Source organism: Delphinus delphis, chromosome 20, assembly GCF_949987515.2.
Source record: "Delphinus delphis chromosome 20, mDelDel1.2, whole genome shotgun sequence".
In the NCBI taxonomy this organism is placed as follows: domain Eukaryota; kingdom Metazoa; phylum Chordata; class Mammalia; order Artiodactyla; family Delphinidae; genus Delphinus; species Delphinus delphis.
In genome coordinates, this window is record NC_082702.1 from 20,448,619 (window position 1) to 20,467,583 (window position 18,965).

The 18,965-nt window shown below is 33.7% G+C and overlaps 1 protein-coding gene across 1 annotated transcript in view; it reads right to left on the reverse strand.

The window, feature by feature from the left end:
* The window catches only part of URI1 (URI1 prefoldin like chaperone), a 69,902-nt gene that overhangs the window by 19,544 nt on the left and 31,393 nt on the right, over nt 1-18,965 (reverse strand). Inside the window, exons 3-4 of the mRNA XM_060000840.1 lie at nt 11,269-11,347; nt 10,076-10,211 (exon numbers count right to left, since the gene is read on the reverse strand). Of these exons, the coding sequence (XP_059856823.1) occupies nt 10,076-10,211; nt 11,269-11,347 (215 nt within the window). The remainder of the gene's footprint in view (nt 1-10,075; nt 10,212-11,268; nt 11,348-18,965) is intronic.

The following is an 18,965-nucleotide window of genomic DNA, read 5'->3' on the forward strand; positions in this document are numbered from 1 at the left end:
AAAACTCATTCCATGATTCCAAACATAAAATAGAAGAAATCAGGTAAAAAATTATAACAAAGATAAAGAGATGGACAAGAGAAAAAAATTTTCAAAGAAATAATATTAAAAATTTCCCAAAATTGTAGGGCATGAATCTCCATACTGAAAGGTCCCACCAAACACCTAGCAAATGAATTTTTAAAACTCTACACAAGGTATATATCACTGTGGCATTTCAGATCATGGGGAATAAGACAGGAACCTAAAATTTCTAAGGAGAAAAAACAAGTCACATACAAAGGAAAGAAAATGGCATCAGTTTTTTACTAGCAACCATAAGACAGAAAACCTTCAAAATTGTTTAAACTTCAAATTCTAAATAGACTAGTTACAAAAAGCAGGAGTATAAAAAATATTTTCAGACCTGCAAAATTTCAAAAAATGTATCTCCCACATACCTTCCTAGAAAGTTACTAAAAGCTAAAACTTGAAAGGAGATGCTATAGGAACCAAGAAATGGGAATAAATAAGAGGCAAAGATATGGTACAGTGATAAAGGAGGACACCAGGAAGATAGCCATTCTTTGAAATTCAAGATGGGAGCAAATATGAAGGACTCCAGTAAAGAAGTCTCTAAGAATAAAATGAAAGTGTTTGGTTGAATTAGTGATAGATACATAACATTATGCAACAAACAAAAAAAAAGCAGTAAACTTCAAATGAAAGGCTGTTCAAGAATGGAAATGGAATTATATCTAAGAATGAACACTGATTAAACAAAAATTGTAATAAAAAATATTAAAATGATTGAAGAACAGGGAGAAGAACATGAGCTAAATGTTCCCCTTTAATTATACGCAGGCAACTAGTAGATACTACATAAAATTGGGGAAAAAAATCAAGAAAACAGAATATGCAAAATACTTGGGAAATATGCATAAAAAGAGCAAAGCAAAAGATTAGCCTAAAGACTAAAAGAAATACCTCTAGAGAATGGGAACTGGGAGCAGAGAGGAACAGAGAAGGATACTACTTTTTTATTATATGTTTTAAGGTTATGATGTTTTAAAGCTATTTATGTTTATTCTGAATATAAAACCAAAAATCATATACTCTGTAACAAAATACTAATGTATTTAAGATATGCCTCACTGAAGATACTAAAGAATATACATATTGCCTCATAAGATGAATCATAAAAGTTTGTTGATGGCCATATCACATTTCCCATAATACGTAGTCCACATGCACTTCAAGATCCTAACCTCTCCTACTTCTGAACAAATAAACTTGACTTTATTACTATGAAGATTTTAGTCTAACGTCTTCAACCCAAATATTCTTCACCTAATCTTGCTTCTTTCTCTTCATCGATATTTTCCAAAGCTACATTTTCTATCTATGCTTTGAATCTCATCACCTCCAGGATCTTCTCATTCCTTCCTTCCTCCAGTTAATCACTCACTACGTTTACTCACTACAAACCTGCTCAGAAGTTTCCTATGCTCAAAGGAAAATAAAATCTTCCTTTAAAATAACAAGGAGCAAAATTACAGACTAAGAAGCTTCAAGCTTTCCCTGCCTCACCGAAAAACATCAAAAACACAAAAACTAACTAAAATATCTTAGAGGGGCTCTGGAAAACAGTCAAAGGTCTACAACCATGCAAACACCCAAACAAGAAAAAGCCACAGTCAAAATGGCAGGAAATTTCATGGCATTTTTACTTGCCTTTCCCCACCCACTCCCTAGTGTGGAGCAGTTTTGGTCTGGAGAAGGTGGCAGCCCAGATTCCTGCCTTGAACCACAGAGAACAAACTAGACTGTATTTGCAACATTCTAACCAGTCTGGGGGCTGTCTGAAAAACTGGTATCTGTCTCACCTAAACCAGGCCTCAGGGGGAAGAAATTAGCTGGCACTGCTGTTGAAAGCTGCAGGAGGACTACAGTTCTGCAGATGTCTAGGGCAAGAGATTAGAGGTTGAGCCATACAACATACATCCTGAGGCTGCAAAGAGAAGTTGAGGTGACAATCTTTGGCAACGTAAAATATTCAAAAGAAGCCATGTATATAGGGAAATCAAAAATCCATACACAGACCCAGGAAAGACATGCTCAGAAAATACACAAAAGACAAAACTTTTCACTTTGGGTTGATACAAAGGCTTAAAGAATGCCTAGCTTATTAGTGAAGGTCCTTCTCACCACTCTGCAAAGACTGGGAGAGGTGGTTGTGTTTTCAAATGCCCAACTTTCATCAAAATATCAAAAAAGCACACAGTAAACAGGAAAGCACGGACCATTCAAAAGAACAAAATAAATCTCTAGAAACTGTCCCTGAAGAAACATAGGCATCAGATGTACTAGAAAAGGACTTTAAAACAACTGCTCTCCTATGCTCAAAGAGCTAAAGGGAAATACAAAGAACTAAAGGAAATTTTAAAAACAGTGTATGAACAAAGTGAAAATACCCACAAAGAGAAATTATAAAAAGGGCCCAAACAGAAATTCTGGAGCTGAAAAATATAATAACTGAATTGAAAAATTCACTAGAGGGGTCAACAACATATTTGAGCAAGCAGAAGAAAAACATCAGTGAACTTGAAGATTACAGACATTTGACATTATCAAGTCTAAGGAACAGAAAGAAAAAAAATGAAGGAAAGTGAACTGAACCTAAGGGATTTATGGGACATATCAAGTGGATTAATATATGCATTAAGGGAGTTGCAAAAGGAGAAGAGACAGAAGGTGGCAAAGAGATTATTTGAAAAAATAATGGCCGAACAACTCTTGAATTTGCCCAGACATGAATCTATTGATACAAATCCAAAAAGCTCAACTAATTCCAGGTAGAATAAACCCAATTAGACCTACAGCAAGACATATAATCGAACTTCTGAAAGACAAAGAGAGAATCTTCAAAGCACCAAGAAAAAAACTCATCACATATAAGGGATCCTCAATGAGAATATCAGCAGAGATCTCAACGGAAACCTTGGAAGTCAGAACTCCAGTGAGCTGAAATACTTAAAGTACTGAGAGATTAAAAACTGCCCTTCAGACGTGATGGATAAATTAAGACATTTCCAGGTAAACAGAAGTTAAAGGAGTTCCTTATCATTACACCTGCCCTACAAGAAAAACTAAAGGGAATTCTTTAGGTTGAAATGAAAAGCCACTAGACAATAAGTAGAATCCATATGAACATGTAAAGATCTCTGGTAAGGTAAACGTGGGCAAAAATTTAAAATAGTATTACTGTCATTATGGTCTGTAACTCCACTTTTTATTTGCTACAGGATGTAAAAGAGAAACGCATAAAAAAATCATTACAAATCTATGTTAATCGGTATACAATATAAAGATATAATCTGTTACATCAATAATATAAAGGGGGGAACAGAGCTATACAAAACCAGCTTTTTTTCTAAGTGATTGAAGTTAAGCTGGAATCAGTTCAAAATACATTGCTATAACCTTAGGATGTTGTAAGTAATCTCCATGGTAACCACAATCAAAATACCTATAAACTATCAATAAAGATAATGAGAAAGGAATCAAAACACTTCACTACAAAAAAATCAACTAAACGCAAAAGAAGGCAGAATGAAGGAAATGAGGTACAAAAGCTATAAGACATACCAAAATATAATAAAATGGCAATGCCCTATAAATAGTTACTATAAATGTAAATGTATTAAAGTACCATGGAGTAGGAAGGCACAGATTAGGAGAATGGATTGGGGGGGAAAAAAAAAAACAAGATCCAACTATATGCTGTCAAAAAGAGATTCACTTTACTTCTCAGGACACACATAGGTTGAAAGCAAAAGTATGGAAAAGATATTCCATGCAAAGAGTAACAAGAAAGAACTGGAGTGGCTACACTAATATGAGACAAAATAAGTCAAAAAAGGTTACAACAGACAAGGGGTATTTTATATTGATAAAAGGTTCACTCTATCAAGAATACAATTATATACTGAGAAATAAACCTCACCAAGGAGGTAAAAGCCTTGTATGCTGAGAACTACAAAACATTAATAAAGGAAGCTGAAGACGGTTCCAAAAAAATGAAAAGATAACCCCAAAGAAATGGAAAGATAACCCATGCTCTTGGATTGGGAGAATTAATATTGTTAAAATGGCCATGCTACCCAAAGCAAGATTTAATGCAATCCCCATCAAACTACCCATGATACTTTTCACAGAACTAGAACAAATAATCCTAAATTTTATATGGAATCATAAAAGACTCAGAATTGCCAAAGCAATCCTGAGGAAAAAGAACAAAGCAGGAGGCATAACCCTTCCAGAATTCAAACAATACTGCAAAGCTGGGCTTCCCTGGTGGCACAGTGGTTGAGAGTCCACCTGCCGATGCAGGGGCCACAGGTTCGTGCCCCGGTCCGGGAAGATCCCACATGCCGCGGAGCGGCTGGGCCAGTGAGCCATGGCCTCTGAGCCTGCACGTCCGGAGCCTGTGCTCCGCAACGGGAGAGGCCACAACAGTGAGAGGCCCGTGTACTGCAAAAAAAAAAAAAAAAAAAAAATACTGCAAAGCTACAATAATCAAAACAGCGTGGTACTGGCACAAAAAAAGACATATGGTTCAATGGACAAAATAGCCGAGAAATAAACCCACAGACATATGGTCAATCTTTGACAAAAGAGGCAAGAATATACAGTGGGGAAAAGACAGTCTCTTCAGCAAGTGGTGCTGGGAAAGTTAGACAGCCGCATGCAAATCAATACAGTTAGAACACACCCTCACACCATACACAAAACTAGACTCAAAACGGCTTAAAGACTTAAATACAAGACATGACACCATCAAACTCCTAGAAGAGAACATAGGCAAACATTCCCTGACATAAATCGTAACAATGTTTTCTTAGGTCAGTCTCCCAAGGCAACAGAAATAAAAGCAAAAATAAACAAATGGAACCTAATCTTAGAAGCTTTTGCACAGCAAAGGAAACCATAAACAAAACAAAAAGACAACCTATGCACTGGGAGAAAACATTTGTAAGTGATGCAACTGACAAGAGCTTAATTTCCAAAATATATAACCAGCTCATATGACTCAATAACAAAAAAACAAACAACCCAATCAAAAAATGGGCTGAAGACCTACTTAGGTCTCCAAAGAAGAGATACAGATAGCCAATAGGCACATGAAAAGATGCTCATCATCTCTAATTATTAGAGAAATGCAAATCAAAACGACAATGACGTACCACCTCACGCTGGTCAGAATGGCCAACATCAGAAAGTCTACAAACAACAACGCTGAAGGGGGTGTGGAGAAAAAGGAACCCTCCCACACTGTTGGTGGGAATGTAAATTGGTGCAGCCACTACGGAAAAAACAGTATGGAGGTTCCTCAAAAAACTAAAAACAAAGTTGCTATATGATCCAGCAATCCCACTCCTGGACATACATATCCAGACAAAACTAAAATTCGAAAAGATACATGCACCTCTATATTCACAGCATCACTGTTTACAATAGCCAAGACGTGGAAACAACCTAAATGTCCACTGACAGATGAATGGATAAAGATGTGGTATATACATACAATGGAATATTACTCAGCCATAAAAGAAGAATGAAATAATGCCATTTGTAGCAACACAGATGGAGCAAGAGATTATCATACTAAGCGAAGTAAGTCAGAAAGAGAACAACAAATGCCATATGATATCACTTACATGTGGAATCTAAAATACGACATACATGGACATAGGTAGAAAACAGAATCACAGATATAGAGAACAAACTTGTGGTTGTCAAGGCGGAGGGGGAGTGGGGGAGGGAAGGATTGGGAATTTGGGATTGCAGACGCAAACTACTGAGTTGGCCAAAAAGTTCATTTGGGTTTTCCCATAAGATGTTACAGAAAAACCCAAACAAACTTTTTGGCCAACCCAATATTATACATAGGATGGATACACAACAAGGTCCTACAGTATAACACAGGGACCTATATTCAATATCCTGTGATAAACCATTATGGAAAAGAATATGAAAAAGAATATACATGTATAACTGAATCACACTGCTGTACAACAAAAATTAAGACAACACTGTAAATCATCTATACTTCAATAAAAATTTAAAATAAAGAATAAAATTACAAAAATACACACCCCTAACAACAGAGCCTCAAATATATGAAGCAAAAATTGACACAGTTCAAGCAGTTCTGCAGTAAGAATTGGAGATGTCAATATCCCACTTACAATAAAGGACAGAAGAACCAGAAAGGAGAATGATTAAGGAAAGAGGACTTTGACAGCACTATAGAACAACTAGACCTAACAGATACATACAGAACATTCCACCCAATAGGAGCAGAATACATATTCTTCTAACGGAAACATGGAACATTCTCCAAGAAAGACCATGTGATAGGTCAAAAAACAAGTCTTTAAAAATTTTCACAAGATTGAAACCACACAAAGTATTTTTTCCAATCAAAATGGAATGAAATCAGAAACCAACAATAGAAGGCAAACTGAAAAATTCACAAACACATGGAAATTTAACAAAACACTGAATTAAGCAATGGGTCAAAGTAGAAATCACAAAGCAAATTAGAAAATACCTTGAGATCAACAAAAATGAAAACACAATACACTAAAATTTATAGGACACAGAGAAAGCAATGCTGAGAGAGATTTATACCTGTAAACAACTACATTAAAAAAAAGATCTCAAATCATAACCTAACTGTATGCTTTAAGAAACTTGAAAAAGAATAATAAACTATATCCAAAGCAAACAGAAGGAAGGAATAACAAAGATTAGAGTAGAAATAAACAAAATATAGAATGGGAAAACAACAGGGAAAAATCAAAAATAAAAGCTGGTTCTTTGAGAAGACAAACAAAACTGACAAGTCTTTACCTAGACTGACTAAGAAAAAGAGAGACTAAAGTCACTAAAACCGGAAATAAAAGTAGAGATGACTTTATAATCACATATAGAACCTGAAATGAAATATGCTGTAAACCTGCAGGAGGAAGAATAAAAAGCAGGATCTTAAATAAAAAGCTAAATTTAAAAAATCAAAAAGAAAAGTGAGACAACACTACTTATTTTACAGAAACAGGATTATAAAGGAATACCGCAAACAGTTGAATTCCAACAAACTGAATAACCTAGATAGACAAATTCCTAGAAACATATGGACTACTAAAACTGAAATGAGAAGAAACACAAAATCTGAGTAGACCTAGAACAAGTAAGGAGATTGAATCAATAATCAAAAACCTCCCAACAATGAAAAGCCCAGAACAGAGATTTCCCCAGTGGTCCAGTGGTTAAGACTCCATGCTCCCAATGCAGGGGGCCCGGGTTCAATCCCTGGTCGGGGAACTAAGATCCCACATACCACAACTAAGCCCATGTGCCGCAACTACTGAGCCCCCATACTCTAGAGCCTGAGCAATACAACTAGAGAAGCCCACATGCCACAATGAAGAGCCCACAACGAAGACCCAACACAGCCAAAAAAAAAAAAGATCCAACACAGCCAAAAAAAAAAAAGCCCAGAACAGATGGCTTCACAGATGAATTCTACCAAACAAAGAAGAATTAACACCAATTCTTAAACTCTTTCAAAATAGTGAAAAGGAAGGAATACTTTCTATGAGGCCAGCCAGACGAAGACACTAAAAGAAAACAACAGGTATTTTGCAACAGCAAAGAAAATTTATGGTCACATAAAAACCTGTACAAAAAGGTTTATAGCAACTCTGTTTGTAAATGCCAAAACACTGGAAGCAAACCCAAATGTCCTTCAATAGATAAATAGAAAACCTGTGGTACATGCATGTAATGGAACACTACTCGGCAATAAAAAGGAATGAACTTTTCCTACACAGAACAACCTAAATGAGGCATTATGGTGAGTGAAAGAAGTCTCAGAAGGTTACCTAGTGCATGTTTCCACTTATATGACATTCTAGAAAAGGTGACAGATCAGTGGTTGTCAGGTCTTAGGGGTAGAGGTAGGGTGTGACCACAAAAGGGAAACATTGAGAGAGTTTTTGGTGTGGTCCCATGTCCTAACTAAGGTATATCCTGTATCCTATTCTGTTTCCTGATTGTGGTGCTGGTGAAACAAATCTTTACAAGTGTTGTAACTCACAGAACTGTATACCAAATAAAAAGTCAACTTTGCTCTGGTAATTTTAAAAAATAAAAAACTTTAAAAAGCTGGTCATATTCATGTTAAATGGCCAAATGCCAGATGTGAGCAAAAGGGTAGGACACTGAGCTTGCCATCTTCCTCTTACAAATGATCTTCCTCTGAGTCACCACCTCTGAATCCTTTTATTGTTGTGTTAAATCCATTTTGTCCTGTATTTTGATTACTTTTTAAACATGCAATGACCTCCCTTCAACCTTCCCCAATTACTCTGTTGACACTGAGGTAGGTATGTTTAACCTGCTTTATTTCTCCTGCCTTAAGAAAAATAAAATATCTTTTCTTAATAAATGTTAAGTACAATAATATGCCTGAACAATTTCTTCAGTTATTATAAATTATTATAAAACTGTGTGGTAACTTTTTAGAATTCATTTACCAAAACAGATTCTCAAACATGATTTATTATTTATGCATTCTGAAAATTATTTTAGATAAATATTGACCCCAAAAGTCATCATTTTGGTCACTTCCTAAAACCGTATTTAACACTGGAAAGTGATTTACCAAAAAATATTTTGCTATTCTAGAGTTCTGTTCTATTCTATTAAAAGTATTCTTCCATTAATATAAGTCAAATTGATTCTAAAGATTTCTTTGCTGAAATATCCATATGAAAATCAAAGTGAACAAACTTCAAAAGACAATGAACTGATTTCATATCAGCAGAGTTACCCCAGTAGATAAAGAAAGCCTTCACCATTAAGAAAGGCCTTTAAAGAATTATGCCCATTCTCTTTGCTCTAATATACATGACTTACTTTAATGTAGTAATGCCAAAAGAATTATCATCGCCAGAAATTATACACAAGCCAAACAATAAGATTCTGATTAGTGGCACAAAAGATCAAAATATATATCAATTATAAACTTATAGGAGTTGATTTGCAATTAGAGTCTCCAAATATAGATTCCAGAATTTTCACTGAGTAAATGAGTTCTCCAACTAGTACCCACTCATGTATAAGTGAAATAATTTCAGCTTTAGAAAACTCAGCTGCTTTCTATCTACATGACCTCATTTATACAGAAGGAGCCTCAAAAATTTATTTTCAGATGCATATTTAACTAGAAGGCTAAAAATCAGGTAGGGGTGATATTATACTATCAATTTAAGTATGCTATTACAGAAATAAGAACATAGATTAGATATTAAATAAACCTAATTTTAAAATGCAACTAAGCTAGCACCCAAGCCAACCCATCCAACTATACAACGTGTGTGTATGTATAAATCAATAAACAATATCACAGATAAAGAAAACCAGAACTACCTCAATAAAATGAGGCAGAAACCTCAAACCACTTAAGTTTAAGGGTGACATTTTAGGTAGCATCTCTCCCCACCTGGCCTTTTCTTCTGTAAAATGGAAATGTAACCTCTTCCAAACCAAAACGCATGGTAAGAACTGTTTCTACTTTTGCAAATAGGTATTTATCTTAGTTCAATAAGGAGAAGGAGAAGGAAGTAAATTCCTTCTCTGTGCTAAAGTATTAAAAAGCAGAAGTAAGTCTATGAAAAGCATCTAAAACAAACCAATTATAAAATATCAAATGACCCCAATTCTTATACCTATCCAACTTCTACCTACAAAACCATATGTGATAACTTTTACACTTGGTAATTTCCGAAAACATACTAATGTGGGTGACATTTCCAACCAGATGTTCCATTCTCCAGACCACATTCTCAAACGCTGGATCTGCTCAAACTACCTCCAATTCGAAAGAATCACAAATAGCCTGGATATTTGTTATATTTATCTAATAAATCAATGGAAGGTACTTTTAATAGCAAACAGTCCATCAGCGTGGCACTTTGTGAACCAATACACATCCAGCAAAGAAACATCATTTATAATTGGTACATACGTTCTTTCCGGTGCTCAACTAAGCCCACAGCCTGCTTTGCTGAACATTTTGCAAACCAATTGTCCCCAAGTAAAACAGTGACTTCATTAGTATGGACAAGTTTTCCTGGCATGAAGGCAAAGGGGCCAAATGGTACCTATTGTTTAAAAAAAAAGGGGGGGGGGTCAAAAAAATTAAAAACACTAAAAACTACATTTTATAAAGCAGCATTAAAAGCTCTGTGTGAAGGTCCTTTTTATCTCTACACTAGGAAAAATAAAATGTCAATTTCATGGAAATTTAACATTATATTAAAATTTCACTGGGAAAACCTATAGAAAGTTGTTTTAGGTTAATAAATCAACATTAAAACAAGAAAAGAGCATATTTACATATAGCTTTCAGAGAAATTAGTGTTGCTTCCGAATGTTTATATTTTTTGCTCATTCATAAATCTAAATGAAAGCAAACTAGAAATAAAATGTTAAGTTAATAAAGAATAACTTTGATTTTTAAAAACTGAAAATTATTTCTGAGAAAACAGTCTCTTTTTTGAGCGAAACAGGAATTAACATATACACAGCTTTAAAGGGTTTACAAAATTTATGAAATATTTGAGCTGGTATAATAAAGAACAATATATTTTCAAAATATTTGGGCTAATTTAATTAAGAACACAGTCCTTATGAAAAAGAATATTTATGCAATGAAAGAATCTAATTCAGGGCTCATGAACAGACTGCTATGTTGATATGAAACATCATGCAAAACAAAAATCAGCAGCACCTTTTTATATAAAATCAATGTTCTAGGGTTTAATTCTGTGAATTACACAATATTATGGTCTATTCCTGCTCTGGCTAACAGGAAATGACTACATGCCATATTTCTGTTGCAATTAGTTTTCTAACATAGTAAATTTGCATACCAAATATGTCAAATTTTATGCTAACATTTATGCCATCATAACATGATAATTTAATATAAATCTGAAAAAGGCAAAGTACATACCAACTATTACTACAATTAGTGTATTATTATAAAGTAAAACAAAAACAAACCTTCCTTGCTATGGTAGCTACCTCTGATCGAGGCCATCAGGAAGGCAATTTGTGAATCAATACACATAAAGCAAAGAAACATCTTTTTACTCTACACAGTTAATATCTTTACAAAAACAACATATTACTTTAAAAGAAATACACCAAACATACCATGATATTATAAGACAACTTATCAGGCAAGGTACTGAGTCTTTCTTCAAGGGCATTATAGTCATTATCTACTTTCTTCCTGTTGACAAAAAAATACCAAATACTAAATTAATACACAAATTAACAATTCCTCAAGTAGCCTATGTATCATAAGACAAGCTAATCAAACACCTAATTTTAGCAATTTAAAGATTAAAGTATTTTTTAATTTTAAAATCGTGTTTTTACAAAATTTAGCAACAGCATTATTCCACCATACATTTATCAAAGAATTAAGACTCTCAGGGACATTAGCTTTTAGATGTAGGACACACACATCTTGAAAATTAGTGTTTCCTAAGGTAGAGGATCATCTGAATTAAACAAGATTTGGAAATTAAGGGAGACAGTGAGTTTGGAGGGACACGGGCTCAAGATGAAGGAAGAAGAGTTGATAAAAGCTTTTGAGTGAATAAACACTGTTTTTGGAATAGAAATCACGAACACAAAATATGATCAGATGCTTCAGTTCTCCTCGGAAAACTTTAGGTTGAAAAATGTGGTAGAGTCATCAACCCTTCAGTTACTCATACTAATGTTATTAAGGTGAGAGACAATCAATCAGGGGCTAAAAGAAATTAGGTAGAGGTAATACAAAAAGCATTTCGATTGGGCCTTGGTGTCTGTTCCATGTTTTATCTAAACAGAACTACCTAAATAAAGTAATTTCAAACCACTAAAGGATGTAATTCTGTAAGAGCAGAAATGGTCATATGTTTCCACACTGTGAACCCTACTCAGTTCTCACACCTGCTGGAACTGAATAGCCCTACAATGAGATACCTCTTTTCAAACCTTCTCTGGATATGAGGTTTCCTAAGGGTTGCCTGCTAGGCTGCAGGCTGCAAGCAAAACCAGAGCACTGAAATGTTCTTAAAGCAGACGGGTGGTGGTCTCAATTTTTAAAAATAACAAAAACAAAAAACTCATCATTTCAGCAAGTAATTTAAAAGAACATGTAGATATTGTCGAATTAAAATTAGAATAAATTGCAGCATAGATAATCACTCTCCAGATAATAAAAATGGCTGCTTTATAAAAACCATGGAATTGGTTTCAGTTTACTCCTTCGCTCCCCTAAAGCAACAGTAACATAATAAAAATCATCCCATTTAGTCTTAAAAATATCAAGGAATTTCACATATACATTGTCATTCATCCTAAAATATTCCTGCAGTAAATGTCACTTATCAACATTTTCCTCTTACAAAAGAGAAAACAGAAGGAAAATGGAAAAAACCACACATTTAAGAGAAATTAGATCTACTCTGTCAAGAAGAGGAAAGCAATAAGCAATGACCTTAACATGGTCTTCTGACCTGTATTCTTTCAAGCAAGGCTTTTCATTTTCTAATGTTCTAGTGCTTTTTAAAGAATTTCTTCTCGAATCCTTTTTTATAAATAAACATAAAATGTGTTTAAGGCAAAAATGATCCTTCTGGATACATTTTTATATGAATAAAATGTTAGGAAACTTCATGAACAGGGCTATATACCAGAAAGAACATGGCTTTGAAGTCAGACCAGAGGGTCAATCCCAGATTCATCACTTAACATAAACAAATTAACCCTAGTCTTAGTATCGTCAATGGTAAAATTGGAATAATGCCTAACTATCGCACAGATTCAAAGAGGACTAAATATAAACGGTCTAACACCCTGCCCAGCACTGAACACCTACATTGAGCATCCAATGACCCTTTTTCCATGAAGTATCAAAAAACACCAATTCTAAAATTTTAAAGAAAGACTATATTACCCACTAAAATAATTCTACTTTGTCAAATTCATTCAATTTGACACAAATAGCACAACTTACTGCTAAAAGTATAGCTAAATGTAACAATTCAGGAAGCTTCTGGAAACAGGATTGGCGCAAGTAATAAATGGGATACTGTCCATAAAGATCTGATGTGACACAATACCTGCACACAGTGAACTCAATATTAAATCTACAAACACTAGCAGTTTTAGATAAGTAATTTTACAAATGCTTAGATGTCTAAATGTTCCTACAATTGTTAAACAGCTAGTATTCAAGTTAGCATTCAATATATACTATTCCGGTAAATACACCTGAAAGGAGGGGGACTTCTAACAAAACATCTCTTTTATATATTAAAAGAACAGTAGGTTCAATCAAGGTGCTACAAAAGATCAATATCAGTATTTTTCCAAAGCACGTATATTCAGTTTTAAACTTATCAATAATTCTCTCTAGAACAAAAATGTGGACATATTGGAGAACAGTTTAAGACTGGAGTTGCTATTTCTAAATTTTGAATTGTTTTCTAAAAATACAAAAAGAAAGGAGAAGATAATTTAAAAAGCAGCTCATGCAGAAATCCTTTTTGAAGGGAGGCAAGTAGGAGTCAAGCAGTGTCTTTGGGAGAAATTCCCACTAGTGGAAATATCCAGCATCAAGTGCCTGGTCAAACAGTTATCTCCAAATAGTCCCTCTCATACTCAGGGCTTAAATAATCCCATTAAAGATCACAAAGCCTATAAAACAGAAAACACAAAAATGATTCTAAGAACTAATGTGCTATGGAAGGTTGTACCTATCTTTATTTGTACCAAAATTGAATAGATGTTTTTCTATTTTACCACTGAGAAATATATAACTAAATTTTTAGAGACTGTAAAATATGTAGTCAAAGAAGGGACTGCTTAAAATAATTTTTTTTCAAATAGAAAATAAAACCCAGATATAGTTACGATAAACCTCTCAAGCCTACTTATTCTATATAGACCTCTTTGTTTGGCTTCACCATATCTGATCCTTACAGATTAGGTTCAGCCTTCAATTCTTAATTTAAAAGAATTATCCAATAAATAAGATTTAATTTGCATCAGACATCCTCATGCAATGTTCCTTATAGAAAATAAGAACTAAAGCACTGCTATACAGCATATAAGAAACTTTTATAATCTTCTTTTGAGTCTTGCTAATCATGTGCTATAATATAATGAAAGCCTCCTGAGAAGCATCTATTGTTATTAAAAAGAAGCAGCAAAAAAAAGGACATAACTACAAACTAGCCTTAACTTTAAGGATGAAGATCAGGACAGATCTCATGAGAAATACCTTATTTTCACAAGGTTATAAAAAGTATGAGAGGGCTTCCCTGGTGGCACAGTGGTTGAGAGTCTGCCTGCCGATGCAGGGGACACGGGTTCGTGCCCCGGTCCGGGAAGATCCCACATGCCGCAGAGGGGCTGCGCCCGTGAGCCATGGCCGCTGAACCTGCGCGACCGGAGCCTGTGCTCCGCAACGGGAGAGGCCACAACAGTCAGAGGCCCACGTACAGCAAAAAAAAAGTATGAGAGACAGTAAGTTAAATGATGTGTATGCTCAAGTACTTATAGGTGAAGTATGCAGATGTCCACAATTTACTGTCAAATGCATCATAAAAAAACGGATTAAGCGTTGAGGTATGGATAGATATGTGATCAAGGTTCATCTATTTAATTCTTTCAATTTTTCTGTATGTTTGAAGATTTTCATAATAGAATATTAAAAAAGGAGATGGGAGAAATATGAGAGGAACTCCTTATTTTTAGTCCTCTTCTTAAATGCAAAGGATAAAAGAAAATCTTTGTAAAGCAAAAGAAAAAGTTCTACATCCCTTCTTTGAGACAAGTGATTAAAGACTCCAATTTCCAGCTTTCAATAATAAAAAAGGAAAATAAAACAAATCACTGAAATAAAATTTTGTTAATTTTCACTTTAATGTATGAAGTTGGAATAGGCAGAAAATAGACATTAAGCCCATTTTAAAATAATCTTCTCTATCATTCTCTTTACCTAATATCCTAAACAAAAAAGCAGAAAACACAAAGAGATGCTTAAAGGGAAAAAAGGGAAAGGGCTTTACATTAGTATTAATATTTGGGCTGATCTGGGGCAGAGTTAATGCTTTTAAGTTTTTAATTTAAGAAATTATAAAACCCAAAGATTTTGGAATATATATGAATAAATATACAATCTTCTTTAAAAATGATTTTCAGTCCATCATACCCATTCTAGAATGTCCCATTAAGCATCCAAGAAACCTTTGTTTCACTTCAATTCACCATTTATTGAGTGCCTGCTCTGCAACCAAGCCTTATGCCATATGCTGCAGGGATCATCACTCAAATATAGCATGTCTTTTTTTTTTTTGCAATGCTTTTCTGTTAAAGATCCACTGGCTTGATGGATGCCTCGGTTTTTACCTCAAAAATTAAGAAAATAGAGGAATACTGAATTCGGGCATTGTAAAGAGAGAAATCTTCTCGTTTCTAAAGAAAGGAATTACTGATTTTTTTAAAGTATCCTCTTAAACAGCATAAATTATCAAGGTTATATTAAGCAATAAAAACATTCTTGAAAGACGGATCTACATTGTTGTGCCTTCTGCAATCTGATGGGAAGGGGAACACTTTTAACAATTTAAATGTATCTGTATTAAATCAACAGCATTTAAAAAAATGGTCATGGCAAAATAAAATACTATCAAGATAAATGACAGTATTCAAAATTCAGGCAATATGGTCTCATATTCCTTTTTCTCAACTCATACCTAGGAAACATATCAGAAGATGCTGATGAAATAATCCATGTTCTTTATATTTTATAAGTCTATCAGAAAACTTTACACAGCAAAGGTGGGAGAGAGGAATTTGTGCCCTCCACCAACAACCATGCACATTTAACTTCACACTTGTCAGTTATCATTGGTACCTGTTTCTTCATCAGTATTCTTTTGCTCTGAGAATAGAATGAGATGTGAATTCAACGTAAGAAAGTTTAAAAGTTATATAAAAACACATTACTCTAAGTGTGAAAGAAATGCCCTCAAAGTGCCCAAGTCTTAGCTTTAGGTGATAGGTTTATAGGCAATTTTTATTTTATTTTCCAAATTTTCTACAACTGATACATATTTCTGTAACACATCAGGAGACTTTTAAGAAAAGATGACTTTAGATGAGATAATTTATAACTGACTTAAGCTCTGAATGTTTGTGCCAGTTTCTACTTAAATCTAAGCATAATTTATAAGTTTTATCATTTCAATTTCTTGTTTTCTATACTTTAGAAAAAATGGAAACTTTTGTTTGTTGTTCATAACCCTTTATGGTCACTGACACCTATAAAAAACTGATAAAAACTCTAGATCTTTTCCTGAGAAAAAGGCCTTATATTTTGCATAAATTTCAATAGATCCCTTGAGGTTACTGTTTCTTTCAAGAGGTCTTACATGAGGAAAAAAATAGCAATCCTGGCTTTGAATGCACCAAATACATAAAATCCTCAAAATTATCTATAACTTGCTTGATTTAAATAAAAAGAAAAATGGGAAAACTATCACCAATTTGGTCATGAGTTCAAAATAAATTAGTAAAAAAGTTAAATTGTAAACATGCCTAATTTTTTTACAGCTTACATTTTCCTTAGTCATACACTGACAGTCACAACTTCTTTTGTCTTTAGTACATCAGAATTTAGACTTTTGTATCTCAAAACAAGAGCATGAACTCTAGACTATCACTGAATGATACACCTCTCAGTCAAGCATTGTCGCTGCAATATTTACCCTTCATCCTCAGTGCTCTGTGCTTGAAAGTTTTATTGCATGCTGCTCTCGTTTTATAAAATAAATAAAAATGAACGAAAACCGAAAAAATCAGAGTGCAAAGAAATGTAGTTTTCAAAACTAATACGGTTAAGACAAAGATGAAAAATCATGAGGTGTCCAAATTGCATTGAGGTGTAGCCTCAATCAGATATATCAAAATACTCACTGGACTTAAGCTGACTGTGAGAAACTGTGAACCAAAATATACAGACACTGGAAATACATTCAAAGACTATGGTCTAAATGATGAGATGTCATTAGGGATTTTTTTCTTTTTTTATAATAGCTTAAACTCTTTGGGGGAAAAAAATTCCCCTATAACATATCATTTTGCCTTTATTTTCAGAAATGCGTTAAGTATTAAACTAGTGTGGTTTTTCCAAAAACATGATACAAAGGTGAGGGGACTCCTAGAAGTTAACAAATTCTAATTACAGTTTAAAAATAATTAACTCTTTTAAAAAAGAAAAGAAAAACACTCTAAGCATTTACAATTTGACCACAGTGACACAAACAAGAATTAAGAAGCTGAAGGGAATAAAACAAAATGTCTTAAAAAGCGAGAGGGAGAGAATTAGCTTCTCTTCAGAATTATGAGTAAGTTTATCTTTATTCTTTTATTTCTACCTTTCAGTAAATATGTATTCATTTTATATTCAGAATAAAAAATTTTAAACTTAATACAGATTTTGTTTCTTAAAAAATCATTCTTAAAACATTCAACTTGAATCTTTTTTTCATCTTAATTTGCTTTGAAACATCATACACAAAAATTTCAAAACTTACTTAACATCCCAACCCATGTACTAAAACATGACACCAGAAAAAAAAAAACTGAAGAATGACAGAGAAGGGGGTTTTTATATATGATTCCTGCCTCTTGCCCTTGCCCCTAAAGACATTTTCATAAATAACAACAGAAATCCCAACAAAAGTATGTAACATCTTCAGAAAATTGGAAGATTTTATGACACATAAAAATAAAAAAGCCCAGAGGGCCTGTACAAAACAGTGACTGAAAACTTTGTGGTCAGTATAATGAAGACTCTGAAAAATATGGTTGCCAAACTTACCTAATATTGAGGAGTGAACTCATCATCATGAATAAATGTTTTTAAAGTATTAAAGGTATGCAGATCAATATTTCATATAGTATGCATAAAAATAAATTTTATATAAGCATATGAAGGCAAGTCAAGAAAACACTGTTTCAGGTAATTCATGAGAAACACACTACAAAACCACAGCATTGTTCAGTGCTTTTGTGGGGCAAGGTATCCCTCAAAAACATCAGATGTAGATATAGATAGTCACCCATTTGTACTGACTAACTAGAAAGAGGAACTGAAAGAAAGAAAAGGGGGGAGTGGTGGGAGGGAGAGAAAGAAAGAGTGAGAGAAAGAGAGAGAGAAAGGGAGAAAGAGAAAGAAAGAAAGAAAAAAGAAAGAAAGAGAAAGAAGGAAAGAAAGAATAAAGAAGGAGAGAGAGAGAGAGAGAGAGAAAGAAAGAAAGAAAGAAAGAAAGAAAGAAAGAAAGAAAGAAAGAAAGAAAGAGATCATCAAATCTTCACCTGTGATTTTTAACTATTTAGGCATGATCTCTTGGTTATTTCTCACTATATACTTTGACTATAACCTATGCTAGAAACTAATTACTTTTCTTAAAATACTATTTTTTTCCAGTTTCCTTTGAAAAATAAAAAATGTCAAGTTTGCTTTACAATCCCCTCTCTCAAAATTCACATGCTTCAGAAATTTTACATCCAAATTTAAAGCTATTCTTTCTAAAATTAAACATCTGAGCAATATAAAATAGCTTTTTCTATATTTTCATTTAAGTTTGCTTCAGGTAATTTCATAGATATCTTTACTACTTAAAATTCTCAAGATAATTTGCAGGAAACAAGACTTTTTTTTTTACACAATTCATATGCATATAATTTATGAATACAAACAGTGCCTAACATACAGATGATTTGTATGTGCCAGGCATCAGATACCATATTCCATTTAATTCTCACAAATCAACACAAGTAAT